Source organism: Caenorhabditis elegans, chromosome V (genome assembly GCF_000002985.6).
Source record: "Caenorhabditis elegans chromosome V".
NCBI classification, from domain to species: Eukaryota; Metazoa; Nematoda; class Chromadorea; order Rhabditida; family Rhabditidae; genus Caenorhabditis; species Caenorhabditis elegans.
Window position 1 is genome coordinate 14,658,962 of NC_003283.11, and position 26,544 is coordinate 14,685,505.

The 26,544-nt window shown below is 34.2% G+C and overlaps 5 protein-coding genes, 3 non-coding genes and 1 pseudogene across 12 annotated transcripts; 6 read left to right on the top strand and 3 right to left on the bottom strand.

Moving 5' to 3' along the window:
- Window positions 1-2,343: 2,343 nt before the first annotated feature.
- On the top strand, window positions 2,344-4,193 carry srh-17 (Serpentine Receptor, class H; the record flags this gene model as incomplete). The annotated part of the gene is made up of 5 exons (NM_074221.6): window positions 2,344-2,504; window positions 2,551-2,696; window positions 2,831-3,267; window positions 3,676-3,754; window positions 3,798-4,193. The coding sequence occupies 5 exons, from the start codon at window positions 2,344-2,346 to the stop codon at window positions 3,965-3,967; spliced, it is 993 nt and encodes a 330-aa protein (NP_506622.2). The 3' UTR covers window positions 3,968-4,193.
- A 151-nt stretch (window positions 4,194-4,344) lies between these two features.
- Window positions 4,345-7,052, top strand: C47E8.9 (uncharacterized protein; the record flags this gene model as incomplete). 2 transcript variants are annotated; one of them, NM_001028547.3, is made up of 6 exons in its annotated part: window positions 4,345-4,367; window positions 5,783-5,877; window positions 6,018-6,191; window positions 6,239-6,321; window positions 6,632-6,715; window positions 6,784-7,050. In NM_001028547.3, the coding sequence occupies 6 exons, from the start codon at window positions 4,345-4,347 to the stop codon at window positions 6,964-6,966; spliced, it is 642 nt and encodes a 213-aa protein (NP_001023718.2). In that variant the 3' UTR covers window positions 6,967-7,050. The 2 variants fall into 2 exon arrangements, with proteins under 2 accessions (NP_001023718.2, NP_001263888.1); NM_001276959.3 differs by lacking the exon at window positions 4,345-4,367 and adding an exon at window positions 4,563-5,335 and having other exon boundaries at window positions 6,784-7,052.
- Window positions 7,053-7,066: 14 nt separating this feature from the next.
- Window positions 7,067-8,197, top strand: C47E8.1 (uncharacterized protein). The gene is made up of 5 exons (NM_074222.4): window positions 7,067-7,184; window positions 7,348-7,443; window positions 7,488-7,600; window positions 7,790-8,023; window positions 8,070-8,197. Exons 1-5 carry the CDS (start codon window positions 7,142-7,144, stop codon window positions 8,142-8,144), a joined length of 561 nt encoding a protein of 186 aa, NP_506623.2. The 5' UTR covers window positions 7,067-7,141; the 3' UTR covers window positions 8,145-8,197.
- Window positions 8,198-8,935: 738 nt separating this feature from the next.
- Window positions 8,936-9,782, bottom strand: C47E8.10 (annotated as a pseudogene). The gene is made up of 4 exons: window positions 9,740-9,782; window positions 9,349-9,432; window positions 9,179-9,291; window positions 8,936-9,124 (listed from the first exon to the last, which is right to left on the bottom strand). Coding segments are annotated over exons 1-4 (429 nt in total).
- Window positions 9,783-9,991: 209 nt separating this feature from the next.
- C47E8.12 lies at window positions 9,992-10,379 on the top strand. Its single transcript, NR_069991.1, has 2 exons — window positions 9,992-10,106; window positions 10,190-10,379. It is a non-coding gene; the product is annotated as an Unclassified non-coding RNA C47E8.12 (non-coding RNA).
- A 4,887-nt stretch (window positions 10,380-15,266) lies between these two features.
- C47E8.14 lies at window positions 15,267-15,359 on the top strand. The gene has a single exon (NR_069992.1). It is a non-coding gene; the product is annotated as an Unclassified non-coding RNA C47E8.14 (non-coding RNA).
- Window positions 15,267-15,359, bottom strand: C47E8.13. Its single transcript, NR_069993.1, has one exon. It is a non-coding gene; the product is annotated as an Unclassified non-coding RNA C47E8.13 (non-coding RNA).
- A 5,993-nt stretch (window positions 15,360-21,352) lies between these two features.
- On the top strand, window positions 21,353-24,785 carry C47E8.3 (G-protein coupled receptors family 1 profile domain-containing protein). Its single transcript, NM_074223.4, has 7 exons — window positions 21,353-21,410; window positions 21,458-21,579; window positions 22,453-22,537; window positions 23,561-23,856; window positions 23,912-24,203; window positions 24,255-24,364; window positions 24,415-24,785. The coding sequence occupies exons 1-7, from the start codon at window positions 21,360-21,362 to the stop codon at window positions 24,674-24,676; spliced, it is 1,218 nt and encodes a 405-aa protein (NP_506624.2). The 5' UTR covers window positions 21,353-21,359; the 3' UTR covers window positions 24,677-24,785.
- On the bottom strand, window positions 24,737-26,524 carry C47E8.4 (Protein FAM50 homolog; the record flags this gene model as incomplete). Of its 3 annotated transcripts, NM_001269680.2 has the most annotated exons (7): window positions 24,737-25,198; window positions 25,393-25,555; window positions 25,653-25,723; window positions 25,773-25,844; window positions 26,079-26,178; window positions 26,232-26,361; window positions 26,408-26,524. In NM_001269680.2, 7 exons carry the CDS (start codon window positions 26,514-26,516, stop codon window positions 24,863-24,865), a joined length of 981 nt encoding a protein of 326 aa, NP_001256609.1. The 3 variants fall into 3 exon arrangements, with proteins under 3 accessions (NP_001256609.1, NP_001256610.1, NP_001256611.1); NM_001269681.3 differs by lacking the exons at window positions 25,773-25,844; window positions 26,079-26,178; window positions 26,232-26,361; window positions 26,408-26,524 and having other exon boundaries at window positions 24,863-25,198; window positions 25,653-25,714; NM_001269682.3 differs by lacking the exons at window positions 25,393-25,555; window positions 25,653-25,723; window positions 25,773-25,844; ... (1 more) ...; window positions 26,232-26,361; window positions 26,408-26,524 and having other exon boundaries at window positions 24,863-25,147.
- Between the last annotated feature and the right edge of the window lie 20 nt (window positions 26,525-26,544).

Consider the following 26,544-nt stretch of genomic DNA (forward strand, 5'->3'; position numbering starts at 1 on the left):
TGCAGCAAATCTGATTTCATCGATAGAAAGTATCTTTTCTAGAAGAAAGATTTTTGATTCTCAAATGCTAGGTTTTATTGTTTTTTAAAATTGTTTTCAGTTCGGTTAGTTGTTAAAAAAAATTAGAATGCGATTCACTTTAATTTAAAACATGTGGAACTTTGAAACACCAAAAATATAACAGATTTTTTCAGGAACGGTGGGAATTGTTTATTTATTTACCGTAATATGTATCCAGAAATACAAAACAGACTACAGTAACCGTACGCTAGAACACATAAGTTCATCATTTTGATCTATTTATTCAGACGCTCATATATCCATGTTCCCTATTGACTTGTCTCGGACAAAACTTCAAATTCTCAGAACCTAGATATCAAGTTGATGTTCGGGTTTTGAATCATTAACATTCTACCGCCTTTCCTTTAATAAATAAACAAATATATCTAGTTTCCTTTCTACAGAACACATGGTGTTTGATAGCAAATTGATGTCCTATGTAGAGGAATCGAACATCAACACTTTCAATGAAGGCCTACAGTACATGTGCACGGTACTGTAATCTTGATGTACTCATCTTTGTTTTTTGCTCTTATTGACAGGAAATTTATGATCTTATGTCTTCTTGTTTCAAGACCAATGACATGGATGATCGGTGAACGCAACATCTGATGACGTTATTGATTTTGAAGAGTTTTTCAAACTTTTGTATACGTTTTTAAATTAAAGGAATAAGAATTTTCAACCAAGGCATTAAAACAACGAACAACTTTATAAACTGAAGTGTTATTGGTGAAATCGTAAAATCTGAGAAATATTCAGCATTAATAAGAAATTTGTACCCAAAATTAAATATCTGTTTGGGATTTCGATAATTTTTCAGCATTCCCAAATAAGTAAAACTCACACACAAAAACATTTCGCAAAATTGCTTAACTATATTTCTCTGCTACCGAAATCTCATAACTCCCGCTATCTAAAGTTGAAGCTCTCGTGAATCAAGAAGCCCGAGCCTTGTCTCTCGTCTGGAAAACAATTTGGAAAATGGGGGAAATTAACATAAAATGTGAAAAGTGGAAAGTAAATATACATAGCAAAGGTTTCGTACACAATACACAATTACGGTAGGTCCCGAGAAGGCGATTGGAGAAGAAGCGCCTCCCGTCATGCTTCAACCTGAGAAATGGTCTGAATGCGATGTCTCTCAAGACATTGTATGTATATCCCCAAATTTTGAAAACTTGTTAAGATTTTCAAAATAATTTATTGGACAATTGCACTGTAATATTTTGACCTGGTATGTTGTAAGAAAACTTTTTTTAAAGAATTTTGTTTTCAAAACTCACTTGGGCTCTCTACAGTCATTGTATTGAAATTGCTGTAAATAAAATTTTCCAGATTTCAAATGACAAATTTTGTGACTAGTTTGTGTGCTTCAGCTGCATTTTCACCACTATGATTCGACCAACAAGCTTGAAAGCTATTACTCATCCTCAGACGTCACTATTATTGTCTGATAAATATTTGATCTGAGATCTTCGTTCTCTTTGGCAAAGACCAATTACATTGCAAGTCGGCGAACTCAGAAGCTGACAACGTCACTGGTCCCATAGTTCCCACCACACGTGTCTTGCTTCTGTGGCATCTGGAGAAGGAATTGAAAAGAGAATTCAGTCATAGAGCGGAACAAATTGTACCTTGTCCCTCTCTCTGTTTCTCTGACCATTTATGTTGCAGCAACGTGATGATAATTCCCTTTTCATCTTCAATTCTTTTCCCCCACATCTCCCTCTAACTTATCAGTGGTTAATAAATCATTTTCAGGACATGACGACGACGATGAGGGGCCCACGAGAAACATACACAGACGGTGAAAGGCGTGTGATTCTTTCGTTGATTCTTTCTTCAGATGGTGTTAGATTGCATAACTGACTAGACAGACACGTCCTCTTCATCTGCTATGTACATCTTCTTCTACGAGGTATTTTCACTGATATGTGAAAAACAATAAGGTGTCTGCAAATATGAACTGACTGTGAGATCGGAGAAAGTTCAAGTAAATCACGTAGGCAGGGTCGAGTGGGAGGAAGAACATGAGATGATCGGTTAGGATTTGATAATGTTGGTGGAAAAAACTCCAATTGAAGAAATTTTGTTAGCTGTGCACAATGAAATTGAGCCAACTTCTGGAAATAACTTGGTACCCAGCACCCAATAATCATTTCCGCCAACTCATGAGTTGTTATCCAATTTCTCAATACATAATTATATTTTGTGAGCTTTTCATGCCAGACACCAACTTTTCTCCAACACATTTTTTTGATCTAGACTTTTTTACTCAATATGGATTGTGCTGAAACTGATCATAATGAATACTATTGGATTATGCATGGCATTTTCATTGTATCTCTTCCAATATATTCGATTGCAATAATTGCCCTTTTGCAAACAAAATCTCCGTATTTTGAAAAATATAAATTGTTTTTGATTTGGCACACTTCCACGTAAGTTGGAAAATGCCATTAAATACTCAAGTTTCAATTAATTCAGGAATTTGTTAGCCGAGTTGTTAAACTCCTGGTTTTTGATTCCAGTTGTTCATGTGAATCTTCCTATTTTAAGATTTACTGGAATTCTGTCACATTGGGGATTTTCAGGATTATTTCAGTTTTTCGTAATTGGCACTATGATATACTGTAAGTTGAGTAGAAGAGGTTCTGAAGCACTTCTTATTATTTTTTATTTTTCAATGGATTTTCACCGCTAATGTAAATGCTTAAAACCTCAAAATGTATAGAATGTTTAAAAACCTCAAAATTTTGAATTTCAGTGACCGCATACTCTGTACTTGAAATGTTTATGTTCCGTTTCCGTGCAAGTTTATTCAACTATAAATCAACATATTTTTATATCTACTTAAAAGCTAATATATATCTCTTCCGATTCGCAATGTTATGTTTTTTAACTTTGAATATTTGTACCTACAGTTTTGCAATCGATCAACAGACTGTGAACAAATACAGTTTATCATTGAAGTTTCCCGATGCACCTTCAATTATACTATGCTATACTGTCATTGCATCAGCTCCATTTGCTGATCCTGCGACAATGTTCAATGTTTTGATATGGTTGAGTGTGGTGATTGTAACCTTGACATCTACAATTGCAACTACAGTATACCTTCAGAGGAATCTGAGAGAGAATGAGCATTATTCGGAAACTGTTGTGAGAATGCACAAAATGCTTTTGATTACATTATCCATTCAGGTAAATTTAGTTTTAGCTAGTTTTGAAATTAATATCACAAAAAATTATTTGGATCAATTTCAAATCGATAGGTGCACAATAATTTAGAATTCTGATTGACAAAATAGCGTTTAATAAGATCCAAAAATATTCTGAAAAAAAAGAAGAGTAGCCAAATGAATAGTTTGTTTCCGATCGCTGTAAGTCGGGAAAATTTGTGACAATAGATTTAGACATATGTAATTTATTTTTGAAATTTCGAACAGCCTAAAGTGTGTTTAGAAAAAAAAATTCGAGCTTTAGAAACCATTTTTCAAAGCAATACAGACAACTACGAAAAGATTGTCACCTTTTGTCCTAATTTTCAACATTAAACTGACTTATTTTCACACAATAATAACCCCCAATAAACATGAGTTTAATTTCCAGACTGCAATTCACGGAATCATGTTAGGAATTCCAAATGCATTATTCATTTTTGCCGCATTTTTTGGAGTTCGCCATGAATGTAATATCACCTTTTCCAAATTCGAAATAACTAGATGTTTCAGCTGTTGCAAAACTTTCATTCATTTTTCTAACAACTCATGGATTAGCTTCAACTATTGCAATGGTCGTGCTCACAAAACCAATCAAAATTGCTGCTATGGAACTTTTTAAATGCAGAAGTGGCGATAAAGTGGTGGAGACTGATAATAGAAGAATGTCTAGAAAATTATAATTTTAATATACTTTCTTTGTTTCCCCCCGATTTATTTTGTGCTGGCCAATGTTTTTTGATTAAAAAAAATCAATCCCATCCAGGAACTTCTGCAACGTCACACGGAACAAATGAACATCACGGACAAAAAATTCCTCAACAGATGTTCACTGAATGATTTTTTCCTACGTTTCCTATTGCATTCATTTGTTTCTCCATCCTTATTTGTGAAATTTCAATTGAAAACATTTGATAATCTCGAATGTAAACGGACGGAAGATGGGCGTCAAGAGGGTGCGGAAAGAAACAATACATTGTAAACGCGGAGTCGACACTTTTGAAATTGAGAAAAAGAAGAAGAAGCTTGGCTCATTTTGAAAGAGCATTCAGATCAAGTCATGGGAGCTGTGGAATTTGTGCGGTTAGTTTTTCTCTTATCGATTTTTTCTAGATGTAGCCTGTAGGTGAAACTGTAAAATTGAACTATAATTATCGAAAAGATGTATATGAGAAGACTCAAACACAGTTAAACATTTTATTTATTTTTTCGGTATTCAAATATTTGATTGAAATCAAGAGTGCTTTTTCAAAAAATACGGGTTTCATTTTTTTTTTTGAAAAATTTCTAGAAGAACTTTTCAGCAGAAAAAAAAATGAATCGAACAAAAATCAGAAATGTTCGATTTTTTGTTTTTTCGAGAATATTCGTCATTCCATATGGAAAAATTTCAATTTCAAATTCAAATATAACTTTTAAATTAATAAAAAAAATATGCTTGAACTATAAACTATTCGAAACTCCCTACACAATTTTTCCAAAATTAAAGTGTTACATCAAAAAAAAAGTCGCGACAATTTCAAGTGCTTAGTATCAATTTACATGGGTTTGTCGAGCAAGGTGTGACCGGAAAAAAAGCGTCATAAAACCCATTCGCTTCCTGATTTTTTCCCATCGCTTCAAATTTCTTTTGTTTTTGCTGCTCTATTGCTCTTTTGCATAGCGGGGCTCTTCAAGCATGCTCACCATTCAAACAGAAACTTGGAATCCGATGATTCTTTTACAATCGAGATCATATTGTATTTGCACAGCGCCCTTCCTAACCATATTAGAGGCTACCCGTGTTTGTTGTGCATGCTCAACCGGGTGCCCGAGAGAAGGACGCCTGTTCTCATTGCCTGTTTGTTTTTACTTGAATCGTTCTCTACTGAATAAGTAGAAGAATGGAGGGGAAAATGAGGTATTCAATTACCATACTTCCATCGAATAAGGAGAGCTCTGCCCACTTTTGCATGTGCCGCCTGTTTTCCGTCAAATTCTTTAGTGATCGGTTAAGCCCCCCTCATTGCGTAATTCAATTGACAGTGCTATTGTGCAATGATCTCATTCAGGTAAAGTCTGAAAACTTCAAATATATTATATAGTACAGTTGGGAACCAGAAAAGTGGAATACAAAGTTGGCATATTGTCTCTATTAGTTTTGCACTCCATTAGTCCTATTTTACGGTTTTTATTTTGATTAAATTTTAAAAAAAACCAAATACAAAATTATTGAAAAAGAAATTATACTAACTTTTTTAGGCGGAAAATGTTTGAGGCAAATCAGTATGAGCTACCAAAGTTGAGAAATAAAACCTGTTTTTAAAACAGAATTTTACCTGATTTTCCAAAAGACAATTTTTCAGTCTATGGCTGTGGCTGAGCTTTTTCTTTTCGAGGCCCCCTAGCAAAAGCAGAGCTGTTCTCCAGCAAGCGTATGATTTTGAAAACACTACGCTTTTCACGAAATCATTTCACAGAAATTATCTTCTATTTTTCTATTAACTCTCAGTTTTCAGAGCAACTACGCTTCATCTATTGACGACCCTTTACCTTGTTGACTGTGCTCCCATTCTGCCAAATGTTCAAACGGGATATGTACCAATATTTGGCAGTGAGTTTGAATTTTTGTTTGTTTAGTTTATTGAATTAAAGTTCAAGTTTGAGGAAGTGAGAGGAATGTTTGCTTTGAACTTGCTTTTGATTTGTCTGTCTTTGAATATATTTTTACAAAATTATAAACCTTAATTTCAGATCGAGTAACCCTTGAACCAATAACCTTCACTTTTACCACACCACCTCCAAAAACCAAAAGTCAATGGAAAAGCTTCCCCACTTTGAGACCATTCCCATCCTCAGCAGAGTTTTTGAACTCTCTCCCAGGACCTGAAATTCAAAATAATGTACCTCACAGTAATCATATTAAAGGTTAACAGCATCTTGGTACATATTATAAAAATTAATACGATTTTCAGAATGGAAATATGAAGTTCAAATGCCAACCCATGCTCGTCCTTTTGCAGCAACAACTCCAGAATACAGCCAAGCATTGATTTATGTTAGTTTGACACTACTGTTTGATTTACAGTTTACTCACGGTCACTAGATTTTTGTGAGGACAACATAAAGACATATGAAGTATTACTGTAGAACTACTGTTGACTACTTTAGAAAATAATATGTGGGCAAATGGAGAGGCGAGGACTTCATGTAATGTCTGTAACAATTGGTAATGACTACAATTGTAGTTCAACTCTTTTGTTCTTTTTTATCAGAATTTCATTTCTTTAGTGAAGTTTTTTTAAGCAGAGCAAATAGGAAAAATTAAATTAGTTTTTCAATATAAAAAAAACAGACAAAAATTTCAGAAAGCAATGCAAAATTCTTTGAAGCAAGACGTTTACTCAACTTATCGAACAATGTGGAAGCAAATGATGGACACCTGGTTGAGGGTTAGTTTTAATTTCAAACCGATACTTAAAAATCGGTCACTTTTCTACAAAAAGTTTATACATTTCAGCTTCGAAGTCATCTTCTTTCCGATGGCGTTGAGCAGGATTGGCACATGTTCTGGAGAAAGTTCACGGGTACTGTAGAGCCGTATATGACAACTATTAGCACTCAAATTGGCAAATTTCTTAACGTTTTTCTTCGGCATCAACACGAAAAAGAAGTAGAAGAATCCACTTCATGGGGAGGATAAATAGAATTACACGTGATTCATTCTCTTTTATCAAAATTGCTGACGTGTATTTATTCATGATTTGGAATAAACTATTTATTACTATTTTTATCAATTTTCAAATAATTTTTGATTTGGATTCCAATTATTTTGGCTTTCGATTTTTGCATATTTGATCGAAACTAAATAATCAAGGATGGAGTCTTCACCAACTTCTTCTACCGACTTTGCATTCGGAGGTAAGTTAGTGTTTCTCTCATACAGGCCTACCGCCTCCTCTTTGCCTATTTCAGTACATGATGCAGGCGTACGTTGCCTTGAAGGCTCAAAAAGCCTCTATGTCTTTCTTAGTATTTTGAGTAAAAATTTCAAATTTCGTTTCACAAACTTTTCAATTTTCAGCAAAAAAAACAGACTCGGCCGACACATTTCAGGGATTCAGTGACAAGTACAACTTCACCGCTTCTGTGCTTTGTATGCTAACTTTTGGATTCGGAGGTAATGAACAATTCGGGAAATTTGGTCAATTTTGATAATTTCAGCAATCTTACTTTCCACTGCCCCAATGTTTATTACTGGTCTCATCTCTACAGTTTGGATGATTGCGTGCTTCAGATGGCTTAATCTTCATGGTCCAAAAATGACTAGAAATGAGGTAAAAAAGACCTACAATCGTGCTTATTTGTACTTGCTGACCTCAGAAACCTTGAGTCAAAATGTCGTTTACTATCAAAGATCAAAACTTTTGTAGTTGGATATTTGTCCAAGGCCTAGTTAGGTAGTAAAAGCTATTAAAATATGAGACCCCTTTTTTTTAAACAATTGCAAAATTTATTTATTCCAGGTGATCTTCTTCGAGGCCAGCAACCTTCTCGAGTTGGATCCTCCAGTATTCCGTTTTGGAATGACTGCAAACGTTGATGACTGTCTGACACCGGGAGACGGTGAACAACGAGAGCCACCACAGCCTCAAACTCTCTGGGATGCGCTTTTCTCGGATGAGAAAAAGATTCAGATGGATAAGTTCTATCAGAAACATTATGGCGGAGTTCATGCACATGCCACAAAGATGTTTATGGTGACGTGTAGTTTTATTCCGAATGATTTAATTTTAAATATTTCAGGAATACGAGATGGAAAAGGCAAAGGAAGATTCGAAAGGAGGAATGGCCACGACTTCACCAAAGTACCCCAAGTAGTTTTTACAGTCGACGAATGTTTTCTGATACAGCAATAAACTTTTTTCTATTTTTTTGAACATTTTTGAATTAGTTTTAATTCTAGCAATTCAAGCACGCTCAAAAACCTCTCACAAACCTACTAACTAACTGGTTTTTATGTGCAATTTGTGGAGGCACAAGGCATTCTACGGGGGCCGGCATTCATTGAAAGGGAAGAGGTGTCCCAATTATTGATATCTTAATTTGTCAATTTCATGTAGTCTAGATCTATTTCTCAATAACTTCGGTTATGTGTTACCCTGGAAAGTAAAAAATAAAAACTTAAAAACTTTATTTTCAAAATAAATTCTGCTCTATTACCTCGCAAAGAAGACTTCCGATTTAACTTCAGTTCTAGAGGATAGTCCAACTCTTCCAAACTTTTCTGCAGACGAGGCAGACGACACATATGTATTCTCTACCAGACCTATTATTCTAGATAAGATCAGTTGGCTTTGTAGCCAGTCAGTTTAGTTTAGAAATAAAAAAGTCCGCACGGTTGCATCTGGAAATTTCAAAAATTCAGAAAAGACGGAAGCAACATTGAAAAAACATGTTGCTGTTTTTTTTTTTGAATTTTTAATAATCATGACCAAAAATGGCACAAAGTGCCTTTAAAATGGCTCCCTTTTACCACCAACTCTCATGTTCTGAATATGAAAGAGAAATCCAAAGTTCGGCCACGTCTCTGGTGAAGGAGGAGGTGGCGAATTGTCAATTGAGAGCACATACACTTCCACCAAAATTGAAAATAAACATAATAAATAAAATCATTCATTTTTATAAATCTCAGGGCATTCGGATAAGTTCGGAGATTGCCAGAGATGAGGAATGATCATCCCAGATTCTGATAAGTCGATTGAATATTGGACGGAGCGTTCTGCACTTGAGTCGTCGGGCTTCTTCTCAACTTCTGGCTTCTCGATCGGAGCTTTCTTCGATCTTTGCGATCCTTCCTTCTGAAACAAAAGATTTTTTTAAAGCTACACTGAACGCCTTAAATCCACACCAACCTTCTTCTTCTCGGACTTCTGCTCCTTCTTGAGACGAGCCGATCTCTGAGATCCTTCCTTCGCCTTCTCCGCCGATTTTGCAGGAACTCCACTCTTGGCCGGTGGCGCTGGAGCTGCAGAATTACTATGAAAAGCTGGCTACTGTGGCCAAGAAAAACCAAATCTCCCACTCGCCTTAATCTTCTTTTGTCGACAGGTGGTACATCCGAGGGCAAAGATCGCTCCAGAGACTGCCACAGCAGCAGCGAGACCCACTGAAAAACAAGAAAATTTAGATCAATAACTCGCTCACGCGCGGTTTAAGACATTTATCGACTATCGGCGAAATTCCGCCGATCAACGATAATCGCCGGCAACTACCGGCAAGCGTCGGCTACTGTTGGCAATCAATAAAATCGAGCTATCGGAGAATGCCAGCAACCATTAAGACACGTCATCGATTTTTGCATACCTGCCGGCAATATAATCGGAAACTCCTTCGCTTTAAACAATAATTAACAATGTGCCGACAACATCCTCGGCGATCGCTCAGCAACCATCGGCAACTTCTCTCAAACTCACATTAATTCATGGCGTCATGAAGTTGCACCAAATCAAAACTCATGGTGAGCAATCGAAATGTCGAAATAATTGATTTTTGGCGAAAAGCTGTTTCGAACCTGCGAGTGGAGATTTTATAATTTGATAAGAAAGGTCAGCACGGTTATTTGGGCCTTTTTAAATAATTTTTTCAATGATTTGTTTTTAAATAGACTGTGAGTTTCTATTCTATTCTGTTTTTCAATTCTGTTTTTAATATTTTTGAAATTATTATTTTCTTTTTTTTCAATATTTTTCCAAATAGAAGAATAGTGGAGCAACATGGTGCAATTGAATTTAAAATGTACCTATACATAAATCAATGATTGGAGATTTTAGTTGAAGTTAGGTAATTTTCTTAAAATTTAATTTTCTTTGGAGTCATTTTGAGCATAACGCAAATACGTTGATTTTCAAATTATTTTTTTTCAGATTTGGTCCCATCCGCCAACGTTGTTCTCAACTGTGCCGCTCAAATCCTCAAACCGAAATCCGAAAATTTACTGCTAAGTTCCTACTTCCCATAATGCTTAATATGCTTAATATGTATTGGAGAAATATTTTTTAAAAACTTCATTTTTCGCCAATGTAAAAATTTTTGATTGTCAGAATTTAAAAACCAAATTTAATACGGATTCTTATCCGCTGAGTTCAAGCAGAAAAAGTGGAATTTCAGTCATTCCTTCCAGTGTACAATTTGATATTGACTAGAATTGGCCATTTATTTGCAAAATTAGTAGATTTTCCAAAAAAGTATCTGACACTAACAATGCAATAAACTCGTTCCTATAATTTTCTGAATTTTTTCGAATCTAGAGCTCTTTCAAATTATTTCCTCTACAATTTCAAGCACGATAAAAAGCTTTTCACTAACCCACTTTCGGGGCATTTCAAGTGTTCTACACGACGTTTTTGTGCTAAATAAAAACATTGCCGCCAAACGACATTGAGCTGGTGATTAGTATTCGTGGCTCTTTGGCAAATATGCACACACTCACAATGACAAATTCAATGGTTTTAAGGAATTGAGAGAATGGATATGGGTTCTTCCAATTTCTTGTACTCATCTCATTTCTGCTAAACTTTTAATTTTCCTCCAGATCCCCCAGTTTCTTGGAGGAGTAATGATGATGAATGTTTGCAAGTGAGAGCTAGGAGGAGTTCCAGTGAGTATTCAATGTAGACACAGAAAAGCCTGACTTGTACCTAGACTCGTGCCTACTTCCAAAGTAACGTTTACTAACCGAACACTTTCAGTATCACATTAAACAAATTAATTGAAATTAAAATTTGAAGTTTATTCTAAATATGTCATCGGGTCGAGCTGTGGTTTTTGCCTAAACTTTATACAACCTTTGTGGGGAATTTTCATAAATTTTGTTGTCACTTGTTTCTTCAATGGGGCGTTTTCCGGGCGATCGGCGATTTAAGCGTACCCACGGAAGCCCTTCATGACAGCCTTAACTTTACCACATTTCATTTCAAGTACTAAAAATGTGCTCTGAAATTTGTACTTCACTTTTTCATCAGCCACCTCTCTGTCTCTCACTCATCGCCGTCTAATTTGATTCTTGAAGAAGTGGTGAGAAAGGAGAACACACAGACACACACACATCAACAATCTAAGTGAACGTTCGGTTTTAAAATGGAAGAATAGAATATTGGATATTCTTTTTCCTTTTTTTCTGTTTTTATTTTCTATTTTTATATTTTTAAATGCCTATAATATTAAAAAAAATACTTTAAAAAATTTGATATTATTAGAACTATGGCGTAAAAGTACGCAGGCACGTCACAAGACGTTCATGCCTGCCTACCGTCTTCGGAATTTTGAGTAGGCCCAAGTTAGTCAAGTAGGCATTATTGTGGTAGAAAATTAGTTTTATCACATTTTATATAAACCTAGCACTTTATTCTTAGAATGCCATGGGGATGGAAGCAACTTACGCCCGCACATCTTCCCGTGTTTAGACCGGGAATCGCCTTCAAAAAAATCTGCAAAAAAATGCAAAAAAAACTATCGATAGGGCGCAAAATGGGTGAGTGAAGAGGTCATTCACTCCTCATATATTTTTGCCCCCGATTTCCCCAAACTTTAGTCTCGCAATAAGCTCTGAATTGGTCGTTCACTACGAAGTTTCATTAAACTTTTAGCAAAAAAAACGATTATTCTGAGAAATATTTATATTTTCTCTGCTCAGTTTTTTTCATGAATTGAGAGCTACGTGATTTACCAGGAAAAATTGGTTTGAAAATCGCCTGCGGGTCATTCCGAATGGGCTAAACGAAATCCGGCGCCGGGAAAAATTTATTTGAGGCGGGGGCTAAGAGCTTTGTGCTCCCAGCCAAACATTTTTTTGTTTTCCTGTTTCAAGTTATTATGACTTTTATTGCTTTGTCTTTGAAAAACGCTTCCGCCTATTATTTTTTAATGTTGCGGAAATTTCAGCCATCGCTTTCACAATATATTATTCAACTCACTATTTGAGTTCTTGTTTTCTTTTTTGTATTTTGTCTAGCTGCTTTTTCAAATAATTCAGCTGGAATTGAATTTGAATCTAATTGTAATTTTAACGGAAGTCGATTTTTCGTTTAATTTCTAGGATCATCTTACAAATTGAGACTGTTTTAAAGTTAAAACACTAGGCAACCCTTGACTGAAATTTCTTAAATGAGCACAGCACCATAAATATATAGAATTAATTATCAGAAAGCACTATAATTAACAAAAATATTTTCTATGCTTTTTAATTATATAGCACAATTTTTAAATACTGCTATTTGTCTTTAAAAAATCCTGCTAACTGCAAACTTTTAAACCTGAATTCAATTGTATGTTTTCAGTTTAAGAAAACAATTTTTAAAATGAAAACTGTAATATCTCAAGAAAAAGTAAATAGATTTAAATGAACAGAAGACTAAAAGCATTTCCATACACTTTTCCTTTTTGAAAATAAAAATATTTTTTTAATCCTCGAGCTCTATTTGGTTCTGAAATTACGTTTTTCGGGTTGATGTACGCTTTTACAACCTCTGAATTCAAACTTCAAATTAATCATTTTACTTAACATCTGATTCTTCTCAATGTAACCTGACCTCTCCCACTGTTCACAAAAAAAAATGAGAAATTTGTAACATTTCGAGAAGATTCATGGTGTCAAAATCTGACGAAAAACAACGCAAAAAAGTTATTTGATCATCACTTGTCTAGAATCCTTTATCTTTGAACACCTATCAGTTGCCACAAACTTATCAATCATTGGTTAAAGTTTTTATCTTTTTGTGTTTTGGATTGCTCTAGGTATATGAATTCTGAATTTATTGAACGATGTTGAATTTTTTCCAGTTCTAATTTGAAATTGTAAATAAAAATATTATTGGAAATTTTAGTTTTCGGAAATTGAAATCTAAAGACAGAAATAGATAGTCTTATCCAATTTCACCAGACACCGGAATAAGCTTTTAAAGAGTCAAGAAGTTGACAGACTCGTTACAATGCAATTTAGAAATAAATGAGTTCTTTTTATAGCTCTGTACTTTATCATATGTTCGTTGTTTTTTTGAATACTCAAGATTTTCTATAAATTCTTATTGTTCCGATTGAAACATAGAGCTTTTTTATGGCAAATTGAAGCATTAAACTCCAGCTCTATCAAATTTAATGTATTTTAACAATAAAACCAGAAATGGGAAAAGCTGCATTGGCCGTTGAAAAAAAAATGAACATAAATTTTATTATTGACTGTAACATCAAAAATAAATAGTAAATGACTGATTATACAAAATCTAAAAAAAAATGTCCTCCCATATCTTGGATTTATGTATTTTTGAATTGTAACAATCTATAGATATCCATAGAATCCATAGACAATTCCATAGACATATTGCATTTTGACCAACAAGTTTTTTCCAATAAATTTCTTATTCTAGCTTCTAATCTTGAGCTGAAAGTTGATTCAAAACTATTCTTGAAATCACATTTATCCTCGTACAGATAATATCTTAATAGTATTCCTCATGGAAATCACTTCCCAGACTCATTATTTCTTTTTCAAAGAGATTTGAAAATTCTGATCCGATTGAAAAGTAAGTTCAAATATCTTGTATTTCCGTTCCGTGTTTTTTTCTTCTTGGCAATTAAATTATTTTTGAATTTTTAGTATCGAGACTATTTCAATTGACCATCCCTCCTCTTTCCCCATTTCATTAAAAAAGTGCTCACGGAGATTTTTTCCCAAGATATTCATTTAAGTGGAAACTAATTCCAAAGGTGGCACACCCCACACGAGTGGATTCTTGATCATTCAACAGAGGGAAAAAGAGAAAAAATAAAACATTTTGGCGCTGAAAAAGAAAAAAAAAGATTTATTGGATGGTGAATTCGAATTCGGATTCATTCGAAACCGGATTCAAGAGGCTGAATTCGTTGAGCAATGATGTATTCTTTTAGAGCTCACTGATCTGGAAATGTTCCGTTCAATTGTGAAGATTGAAAAAGCTACTAGAGATCCCTGACGAATCATTTGTTATTTTAAAATAAAAAATGTGAATTAGAATCTATAATAGCTTTGGATTTCTGATCCAGGCTACGTTGTAGTCTCTAATAATTGAATTCCTTTAAGGTTACCTACACCTACCTGTAGCCAGCACGTGTACTTACTTCCCAAAGTTATGTTAATTGTTTTCAAATGTTCAAAACTGGCCGGTTACTAAAAATCAATCTACACTGTGCAAACAGCAGATACGAGGCGGTCGGCAAGCACGTAGGCATCAAGACGTGCTTACCTACCACCGAAACTTTATGGTGGGGGTTCTTGAAAAAGTCACTAAATATTTAAAAATTGTTAAAAAACTAATTTTCAAACTTTCCCGTTTCCAGGTTATATTGTAGTTTGGTGTGTACCAATCTTTGCCAAATTTGAAACATTTAAGCTGCTGATTTCCGCATATACAAGTAGTTTTGAAGTGTTCTTTGCATTTCCTTTTCCTTCGTTTTTCTTCGAATGAATCAGCCAGACTCTATTTGAGGTTTGGAAACAAATTGAATTATTTCAAGTGGAGGAGATTCTTTTAGATTTTGGCTCTCAAAGTTCTTTGGGTATTGTGAGTTGGGTCGAATAGTTTGATAGAGCAAACTTGAAAAGTTGACTAATAGTGAGAGCTCCGCCTTGTCGGCCTTCTAGCACCTACCTTGCACCTTCAATAGCTGGGAATAGTTTTTTTAATTTAAGTTTCGGCAAATCGCCAAATTTCGTGAAAAAGGAAAAAAAAAGAAAACAAATTTAAGGAAAGAAATTTATTTTCAGTTTCTATTTGTTTCAAAGTTCAGTATTTTATTTCAATTGAACGATAGAATGTTTTTTGTAATAACTTTTGTAATGTTTTGTAATGATTTACATTTGATTAATGAATTCTTGAAATTGATCCCCTTTTCATTTTCATTCCAGTTCTTATATGTAACAATATAAATGTGTTTTTGTTTCAGTCTTCCTTTTCTTCTACCCCACTCCCTCCTCATCCTTTTATAAACTGACGATGATAATGAGGATCTGAATTGAATTTTAAATGTTTTTCTCTACAAAACAGGGGGAAACGGTAGAATAACATAGAAGCATCTAGTAATCGGATTCCACCAATCTCAAACACCCTCTCTTATTCCAGTGGATTTCAGCATCTTTAAGACAAAAAAGCCACCGCACAGAAGGATGCCTAATCTAATGAGTTTTTGTGTAGATTGTTCCCCGCTCATCGTCTTTCTATTTTTCTTTATTTTAAGAGAAAACCGAACGAATGCTCACGTTTCAGAGCGTATGTGTATGTCTGGCTCAGTTGGTATTGTGAATAGAATAAAAAAAGAAGGAAATAGGGGGGGGGGGGGGGGGTAATTATTGAAAAAAAAGAATTATGGAAGATGACGAAGAGACTGGTTTATGATCGAGATGAAACGATCATTTCCTAGAAAAAAGTATTTTGAGATTTCAGTAAGCTTCCGAAATTTGTGGAAGTTTCTAATTATGCTTTTGGTGAACCCGGAATACTATAAAAACTTTGAATAAAAAATCGGAAACTCCATAGATTTCCGGTTTTTCAGGCTTGAATAAATTGCATTTCATAGTTTAGTTTATGAATTTTAATCTTGTAGGAAACTGCTCTCGTGAACTAGAGGCGGGTGCGTTTTCAGTGCCTGCCTCGTGCCTTCCTTACCTATTTGTAGAAATTTAACAATTGTTTTGTTTTTTAGCTTGAATGGAACATCTCTACGGATATTTTTCATTAGTCGCTAGAATCGAAAAATTTGAACTTTGGTTTTTATTAATTTACTTTTTAAAAAAAATTTAAGAGTCCAAACTATCCAAATTTCAAATCCAGCTGTCTAGTGATGTCAAACATTATTGTTGAACATATTGGTTATATATTTTTTTGAAACATTTTCAAAATTCAATTGAGCATCTCAAATCGAAGTGTTGTAACAAAAGAGAAGGTGGCTCGGTTATTGATCATCTTAAAGTTTATTCAAAGTTCCATATTCCAGGAAGCTTGAAATTTTGATAACCTACATTCTAGTTACCGACACATTCCAGCCCATTCCCAGTTCCCAAGGGACACAGATGCTTCGTCTTTGCGAAAATATATTGAGAACCTTTTGCGGACCAACGATTGGGATTCATTGTGTTTAGAATTCTGATGAAAAATACTTTTTGGTGTCGTTCACCTTGTGACAATATACGTTTAAATGTATCTGATAGAGGCAATGAATTGTTCATCTCTTGCGCATTTATGTGAGCTTTCTAGTTCAAATAGAAAATGTTTGTTCCTCTTCAATTTTTTGCAACTTTCACAGGAACTTAGTAGTTTCAATTTTGATTTTTAAATGTTTTTTCTTTCTTTCTAATATATTTATGAGTCTAAGAGAATCCAACTATAACTACAAAAGGAGAAAATTGAACCAAAAAAGTGTTTGAGCTCACTTTTAGACTTCCAGATGAACGCTGAAACTTATGGTAAATGTTTTTTTAATAGTTAAACAAATTGAGTTGCAGTGGAGCAGTTTGGAAATTTTTAGGTCAACATTTTCTTAGAAATTCCTATTCATGAAATTTCTAAAAATCATTTTTAGAAGTGAGCAGTTTTTATGCAATATTGTCAGATCCTTTTTTCAAGTTAAAAATGCTCCTCTGTTTTAGGATCATGTTCAATAGGTCGTTTTTCAAGTAATACAGGTTTCATTTGGGAGCTCAATCACTTGGGATTTTTTATGTAATCAGTTGACTCTTCTATTTTTGCCCCTTCTCCATCATTTTGTTTTTGTTTTCTCTTCTCCTTTCTCTTTTTTGCCTGCTTTCAATCTTCCTGCAAAAAAATAAGTTTTACTTAAGAAGAGAAGCCACAATTGATAGGACCCTCCTGAGCCGGCGCCGACCGCCTAAAAAAATACTTGCTCGGAGATAATCGGGTTATCTCTAAAAAATAGGAGCATTGAATGTGTTATAGGTTCCGCCTTTGCATTTTTCTACGCGTTCCTCAATCACTACGTCACACTAAAACATTTAAGAAGACCACCCAAGTAGAAACCGAACGTTCGTTTTTTTTCCTTTTTTGCTTGCAGTTTTTGGGGGAGAGAGTGAGTTTTTTGGGATGATGTGTGGAGATATCCAATATGTTTTCATTTCTCTTTCAGTCATTTTTCTCTCATTTTCAACTTACTCTAAAAGATGAAATATGTCTGCAATTGACACTGTTCCTCTCTCCTGACACGGCGGTGCGTGGAGCCATCACAGAAGAGAAAAGAAAGTTTTGTACTTTCTTAGTCTTTTTCTCACTTTTTAAAAATTTTCTTTATTTTGCGTCTCGTGATCTTTTTTTAGTGATTTTTCCGTTTAAAGATGGAGTTGTTTTTGTGGGTTTTTCTTATTCTAATAGTAAATGATAGGAGTTTTTTGTTTTTTTTTTCAGTATACCAATTATGCATGTTATAAAATATGCCCATTTAAACTTCAAAAAATCATAAAACTTCTCCCAAATTTAAATTCAATTTTGTTGACTTTGAAATTAACAAAAAAGTATCAAAAATGATATTTTCAATGCATTCTTCGATAATTTAATGTCACTGATTTTCAGTAGTAAAATGTTTCACTTTTTTGGATTTTATCGGAAATTTATATTTTTTCACCCAAGTTTTACAAAAAAAAAATTCCAAATCATTTTTTGAATTCTTGTTTCCTCAAAAACTGAATTAAGGAACTTGTCAGTCCGTCATTTTTTGAATAACTGACAATGAGTTTGGAATTTTTCGGAATTTTCTAAACGAATTCAAAATTCAAAATTCCGAAAACGGGAAGCAAAAAGGTTTTTGATCTTCAAGTTCTGACATGGCAAACGTCAAGTCTTTTCTGAGAATTTTGGCAGTACGTTCGAAGTTTTTACTGAACTCTTGAATCATGGCTGTGAAAAGCAGAATCATATGTTTCTGAAGTTGTGAAATACTTCTTAGAACAAATAATTAAATAGGTGATTAAGTGGGAATTAAAAATATTTATATTTTTGGTGGATACATGATTTGTCTAGACTTGGTTTTTTTCTGAAAAATGTTTGCAAAATTGCAGCAAAAGCTAAAATTGTTCACCTGAAATAACGGGTGATTTTTTTTCAATGAAACTGTGAAATCCAGCGTTCCAAAAACTTGTGTCCCATTCAAAACAATTTCAGAGAAAAGCCAAATTTCAAATCTCAAACCAAATGTTTCGAAGTTGTATGAGACCTATTTTTTTTGCTTGAAAATATTAAAAATTAAAGTTTAGTTCAAAAATGATAAAAAGCGTATAAGAGGCGCCCATGTCTAACTTTGAGAGTTTTTTTTTGAAAATTTATAAGTTTTAAAATTTTGAGGTTTTTTCCTGAACTTCAGTAGATAACAAATTTCTGATATTCACAAAAATATAAAAGCAATAGTTTTAAAGAGGTTTAGGGAACTTTTTTCGAATACTAATTTACCTGCCTACCTACAAGGCGCCTACTTTGCGCTTACACGCGATATCCCACAGTATCCCACACTTTTTTTTTCGGTTTCCGGCCCATCGAACCCACTCCTCAGAATCTCCCAAAATAAAGTTCAATGACGTTAGAAATGTTTCATCTCCGAACATTTTCTTTCATTTTCTTTTGTTCCTTCTTTCAAAAGCCTTCTTCCACTCCATTTTCACACTTTCCCTAGAGATATCCAGATAAACCAATTAATCAAAAAGGAGTCCTTGTTGTCAAAACGAGAAAAAAAAGCTAGAAAACTTCATGAAACCAAAGTTTGAGTCGACATTTTCCTCAAATTTCTCACTTTTTTTTTGCTTGCGATTTTTTTCTTCCGAACCTCAAAACACGTCTTACTTTGTATTTTATGAGATTTTTTTCTCAAAATCCCACCTATCTCTCACAAATCAGAAGCTTAAAGTGTGGGAGAGCTGGAAAAAAGCTGGAAAAAAGGAAGATGATCTATTCGGAATCTGATTTTTAGGAGGATTTTTAGTAAGTAATCAAAACATGATGTCTGGAAAACAATGACAACTAAAGGCTTTTTAATAACGGAAGCCTTATGAGTAAGCTAGCATGATCACAAATCACTACGCGACATTATGGTCAACTGGAAAATTGCAAAAAAGGTATTAATTATGTACATTTCGCTGATAAGTTAAGCTTTTAAAAAATTTTACAATTTTGTTTCAAAAGTATTGAAATTGTGCGCAAAAATGAAGTCGTCGACCAATAAGAAGAACGCGATGGGCGTGGCCAGTGTCGCTGATTGGTGGGCGTTTTTGCATGCTTTAATAAAGTATTCTGGGAAAGAAATCTGATATTGTTTGATGGGTGAAAAAAGTTTAAGATTTTTTTCCAAAATAAATTTTCTTAAAGCTTTCAAAATCTTTTCCTACTCCTAGACGTTCTTAAAGTTGTTCACTGAAACTCCTGAAGAATTTTATGAATTTTCAGACATATGTCTCACCCTTCCAAAAGTCGCTAAAATAGGACTTTGTGTAATTAGAGAAAAGGACATTCCCCGGAAATTAGATACGTACATAAATTACGCATCCTCCTTCCTCACACAAAATTTGTTGAGGTAGAGCTGTAGAACAGAAGTTATGACACATTCATTTGAAGCCATTTTATTACATTTTTGTTTTTGTAATGTGACAATGTAATATTGTAAGATTAAATGGTATGAAAACGGTTAATTTGAAAGTAAGTCTTCACCAGTCACATGTTTTTGCTGAGTTGCAAAATTCTTGAGAGACCTATATAAATGGGATTTTTTCCAGCAAATATCTCTACGATTAGACCTGAATCACAAAATTATAGGCTTTCTAAATCATTTTCTTAAATGATGTGATTCATTTTCAATTTATATACAATTTTGATCAAGCACTTCCCTGTAGACTAAGTACCCGGTACAATACAATTATATCACTTTGTTGTTTTTCTCGAAATATTTGACTTTAACTGAATAATTGTGGGTGTTGGAAAATGTCTGTTGCATTTGAAATCTGATTTAGCAAAAGATTTTCTAGAAAAAAATATGTATGGAAGTACCTTTTTTGTAGCTAATGTTTAATGTCCCATTTCCAGAAGCTATGAATACTGTTAATTTGATAAGTGAATCTACGTTCGAATAAACTAGCATTGTTTTGTAAAAACCTTTGGTTACCGAAGAAAAATCTAGAATTTCAACATTAGTTACATTAAACTTTGTTAGTTTTGTTAAAGTTACTTTTTTTACTATTTAATTTCAAGGAATTTTACTTCAACACATTCAAATATAATTTATAGCTGGCAAAGTTAAGATTTATTATTGGAGGCAAAAATTGCTGCCTGCCTATATTCAAGGCGATTTTTGCCCACCTAGTGAATAGCTGTTCATCTCCTTTTATTTCATTTTTTGGGGAATGTATATGTCCAATGTATAAGCTAGTTAGATACCCCCATAAATTCGTAGTTTTGACTTGAAAATCTTTGTAGTCCAGGAATCCCAGGAATTGTAGGTGTGTAGTAATTGGGCAGCTGATAAATTTATTTAAAAGTAATTCATTTTCTTTAATGGGATTTTATAAATTTATTCAAAGATTCAATAAATCTTATCTATTTGCATACCAAGTTCCTCCGGTACTCTACTATATTAGGTAATCCAAGAAATAAAAAATAAATGCATTCTTCTATTCAATGCCCTCTCTTCAAAAATATTTCTACAAAATTCAAACATCAATCATAGTAATTCAGTTTCGTATACCAACCAATAAAACTTTTTTTTTCAAAAATCAAACACATTATTTCCTTCTTTTTTCCTCTGAATCAGTAACTCTAGATTTCTTTAATTCAACTAATGGTATACTTACAAATACTAACCTTTTTCTCCAAGCCTTCTTTTTCTTCTTTCCCCGCCAAGCTCCCACTCTCCTACGCCCCGCCCCCAATTTCTTTCGAGGAGGAGCGAGAAGACGTGCGGGCACAATTTTTCAGACCATCTTTTTGTTGCTCGGCCTTTTTCAAAAATTTCGATTCCAATTTCTTGTTTTATCTTGATTGAATTAAAAATTAATTAAATTATTAAATTTCAGATAAAATGGAAGAAGATGATTATCAGATAGGAGAAATGCAAAATTGCAGTTATTATGTAAGTTTCAGAAACTTTTAGGGAATTCTGAATGAGAAAAATTTCAGGGAACAGACGATGTGATAGGAAAAGTGTTCTTAATTGGAATATTTGCGACGTTAATTGCAGTCACATCCATAATCTTCAACACATTCTACACGATCGTGTTTATTCGAAATCCATCCTTAAGGTTTCTGTCTAGCCATAAATCATCTGTTCATTATTTATTGGGAAAAACATTTTATGCAGTAAATAGTCAATATGATATGCTCAGTTTTTAATATGGTGTTGGAAAGAAAATTTTGATGGAAACCCCTAAAACGTAGCAAAAAAAAATTCCAAAATCTAAAAATACTACTATCGAACTCAAATTCTTTTTGCACAAACTCCAAATGTTGCAATTATTTTTTGAATTTAATTTTTTCACATTCAACATTTTTCTACTTTCTGGCCTGAAACTTCTAAAAACAAATTAGCTACCAAATTTTCAGCATCCATGTAGCAAAATTTATGATTTTGGAGAAAAAATTTTTAGGATAAAACTGTTCGATTATTTTTTCAAAAATTAAAAATATCACAATGTGAAAAGCACTTTTATCCAGTAGCCAAAAAATACGGTCTCGACGCGATCGGAAAAAAAAATTGCGTAAAAAAATACCGCTGAAGAAGGAACTGGGAAACTACAGTACTCTTCAAAGATGCATAATCCATTTTTTGTGATGAAATTTGTAATTTCCGAAACTCGGAAAAAAAAATTGATATCGTAATTTGATATTACAGTACTCCTTAAAGGCGCTCACTCTTTTGCGTCCTTCCCTTTAGAAAACATTTCGTTTCGCCAAGACCCAATAGCGTAATTTTGCATAGAAAAACTTAGAACATGAAAACTGTTTCCAAGTTCTTCATAGGCAATTGAAAACTGGTACGAACTGAAACTGATACATCCTTGTTTACAGTTTTATTTTAAACCTACCTACCTAAATAACTAATCTGTTTTTTTTCCAGATTTCCTGCAGATTTAAAATCGAACGTAGATCATTCATAATAATCCATAACATTTCAGACGTAGCGGCCTCTTCTACTTTGGCGTCATCGCCGTCATTGACATCATCATGGGCATCAATTATATTGCTGTTATGGTTGTTCCAGTAAGTCGATTCTAATATTATTAAACCTTGACTCATGAACATGTGGGTGTGGGGTTTAGAATCAGTTAGCGCCCCGTGCAAGAAAGCAGCAATCATATAAAACTTCGTATATTGGATAATAAAATCTGTGGAAAACTTAAGTCATGAGATTTTTATTACTGGAAAAAATAAAGAAAAAGTGTAAGGAAGGTGTTGCGTTTCGCAACTGGTAATTCGAGATCCGGTGGGGAAACTTCTAGAAGAAATTTTCAGAAGTTTTGCTTCGAACTGAAAGTGTAATCTGATATAGTCATTGTGATGATTGGTTCTCAGATTTCTTGAAAATTAGAGCCGCTGAAGTTTTTTTTTTTGTTGAAAAGATGGGGTTCAGAATAGAAAATTAGGAGTTGATGTCATTGGAAAAGTGCACAAAAGGGGCGTCTAATTTTGATAGCCACAATTAAAATTTTATGAAATACGGGATTTTTTTTTCTGCGCAAACGCTTTTGGCTTTCAAGCTTCTTCATATTTGAAAATTTGAATAATGACGGTGAAAATATATAACCTCGAACACGGTCATGTGTCGATTTACGCAGATCATGTACTCCCCGAGGAGAAGTGTGCATTATTTTTGGAAATGGGTATGTTAAAATCGGAATAGTTGAAAACTAAGAAAAATGTTTCCAGAAGTTTTTAACGGTAAAACATCTAGCTTCACTTTTAGATAAATGTAAAATAACGATAACTGTCTAAATTGCCGAAAAGCATTACATCTCAAAATTAAAGCGAATTTGAAAAACGGTGCATATACCTTCAAATATCACTTGAATAGAAACATTTTGCAAAAAAAAAACTTTGCTCCTCATTTTTTGATTTCATTATCCAACATCAGAAGTTGACCAATCACCGACCCACTTTATACCACTTAACCCATTTCTAAAAGCCACTCTTTCGCACTTCCCCTGGGGGTTTCCGAGACCCCCAGAGGAAGTTTATATTTTTTGAAATTCAGAACAAAATAATTTCCAAAGTTATTTATTCCAGGTGTACATGGACTATTACTTGTATCTACCATTATGGCACATTTTTCTGTCCTATTTCCGAATTGTGATGGCCGAGTCGAATATGGCCATGTTTGCATCGATGCTCATGATCGTGTTGGCAACAACTGAACGGTTCTTGAAAACTTTTGATGGAAAGGCGATATCTGTATGTCGAAAGTTTCTGGAAAGGAATCGGTATGGTGTCAGTGCATTTTGCATTTTCTTGGCGTGTGCCTACAAATATGTCATATATTACGAGTTGGATGTAGATCATCATCCACATTGCACTGATTTTATGTAAGTTTTCTTTTCTCTTTTTTGTTAGATTTTTTAAATAACCAAATATTTTTAGGGAGTACGAGATCATCGCAGGACCATATGCAATGGATCCGAACTATCGGTTCTATTTTATGTTCTTATTGAGAAACACTTTGGATAGGATCCTTCCGTTCCTTGTACTTCTAACTATGAACATTATGATCGTGAAAGCAGTGAAAGAAGATGAGAGGCAGAAATTGCAAAAAGAATCGGTTGTCAGCAATGGGAAGTCGGTGAATGTGAAATCGCATCGAAGAAATGTGAAGGATGCGACAAGGGCATTAATCAGTCTCGTCTCCATTTATCTTTTGTCGCAATCTCTTCAGGTAAAAACTAAAAATATATTTTTTGAGAGAGAAACTTATATCGTATTTCAGGTTTTTCTAACAGTATGGGAGACCATCAATCGTTCGAGCCTCGAGGATGGATTTCCAACTATGTACTCTTATCTAAATGATATAGTTTCAATCTTTACCCTTTTGGCAAGGTATGGGAAATTCAAATTCAGTGCAAAATCTAAAACCAGCAAGTTTTCAGTTGTCTTCGCTTCCCGATATATTTCTGCTGCAATCGGCTAATCCACACGGCTTCCGTTGATACTCTCCATGGAATGCGAATCACTTGTTTAATGGGCAATTCGAAAAAGCCACAGGAATACTCTCCGATCCATGGTATTCCGAATTCTTTGGAGTGTGGTGGTGCTGGTGACGGTGGATCGAAGATGTCGTTAAGTTCTCCAGAAAGTATCTCGAAGCCATCGGCAGTTTATGATGAAAAACTTCAAGAGTGGCGGTTGTAAACGGGTTCATGAATTGTCTCATTTGATTACCTATTTGTTTTTAATTTGCTCCAATTTTTCTTATTTTTAAAAAGTGTTTCATATAAATTTTAGATTTGATATAAATTTTTTGTTTCGAAATTCAACACAAAAACAAACAGAAAACTTTACAGGAACAAATTCAAAGTAGAACATGAGATTAATAATTTACAAGTCACTGAGATCATCAAAATTACGACCGTATTTCTTGCTGGGCACGAATGGTTCCCATCGTGACGCCGGATAAATGTGCTTATTCTTTTCGTACCAACTACGAAGTACTATTTTCGCTGGATGAGATTCTCCATAGTCAAGTGCAGCATCTTGGCGTATACGAACATCGGAAGCCGAATCGAACACGAACAGCGGACCAGTCTTTCCCATTGCTTTTGTGACTATAAAGTCTTGGAACGTGTAGAAATGTGGTATGATGAGATCCTCTTTGACGAACATCAGATTCTCGGCTGTGCACGATTTAAGCTCCGTGAATTCCTTTTTCAGAGCCTGAAAATGAATATTTATAAATATTTTTTGATTTGTTGAAAAAAAAAAACAATTAAAAAATATTTTAGAGGGGAAGTAAAGTTTGTGGGTTTTTGCCCGAAACGGTCGAATTTCATAAATTGCCTTCTCAAAAAATTTCCAAAAAAATAAATACATAGAACACTTTTTTTTTATTTTCTGAAGTTCATTATTACCTCAATGGCTCTTCCTAGACATTGCGAAATCGTGTTTCCTTTCTTGATTTTCATATTTTTCCGATGTGAAGATCCATCCCAATAGGCGTAGGCAACTGTAATTTCCTCGTTTTTCTCGGCATCTTGCTTCACACGCCACTCGGCTGCCAATGATTCTTTCTTTCTGAAACCAGACTTATTATTTTTTATTTATTTGTTCACCGGGATGATCTACACCCGCCAAAATTTGAAATGTCGTTGTTTTTTCTTCTAGAACTCACTTTCTCAAGAACTCCTCTCGTTCTTTATCAGGCAGGAAGCTTGTGTCGACAGTTGGGTCCATTCCAACGCGCTGCAAACATTTTTCGCTTTAATTTTTTCTTTTTAATTATTATTCTTACCTTTTTCGGGATAATTGGTGCAGCATCTTCTTCGTCCTCTTCGTCATCAAATGCAAACGATAAAAATCGCTTCTGAAATTAGCAATATTAAAACAGTTTTTCTCGAATGTTCTACAAAAATGTTTTATATCTGCGTTTCCTCACACTCTCACCTGCCCTCAATTTTTCTTTCTCGAAAGTTCTCAAATTTTTAGAAATCTGGTATAAAAGACTCTTTCGACGAGAAATCTCTAGTCAATTGAACTACAACTGCTACCCGAGTCTAGAGCCTACAACCAAATTTCTACAGCAATCCTTCACATTTACCTGGGTATGTTTTGCAACGTGTTCTTCTTTTTCTCGAGCTTCTTGTGAATCTTTAGATTGAGTAGAAGATGATTGGTCTCCCCGGGCCACTTGTAGATCTCTATAAGGTACACATTTTTATTGTGAGGCTCTCCAAAATGTAGAAAATCGAACCTGTTTGAAATTTCGTTTTTCTGAATATTTTTCATATCATCCAATGATACCAAGCCATAGGTTTTAGACTTCACGACTTCTTCGACTGTTTCATAGTTTGCCATGAATTTATTCGTAATTCCGACCCTGCCTGCAAAATTTGTAGTTTTAATAATTAAAAAGGGGTTTCACCATACATTTTTCTTTGTCTTCTTCAAGCTTTCGCAATTGTTGTTCGATATCTTCCTTTTCACGCTCACGTTTCTTTGCCAAATGAATCAAGCGGCCTTCGTCGGCGCGGGACATTTTATTAACTGCAAAAATAAAATAAAAA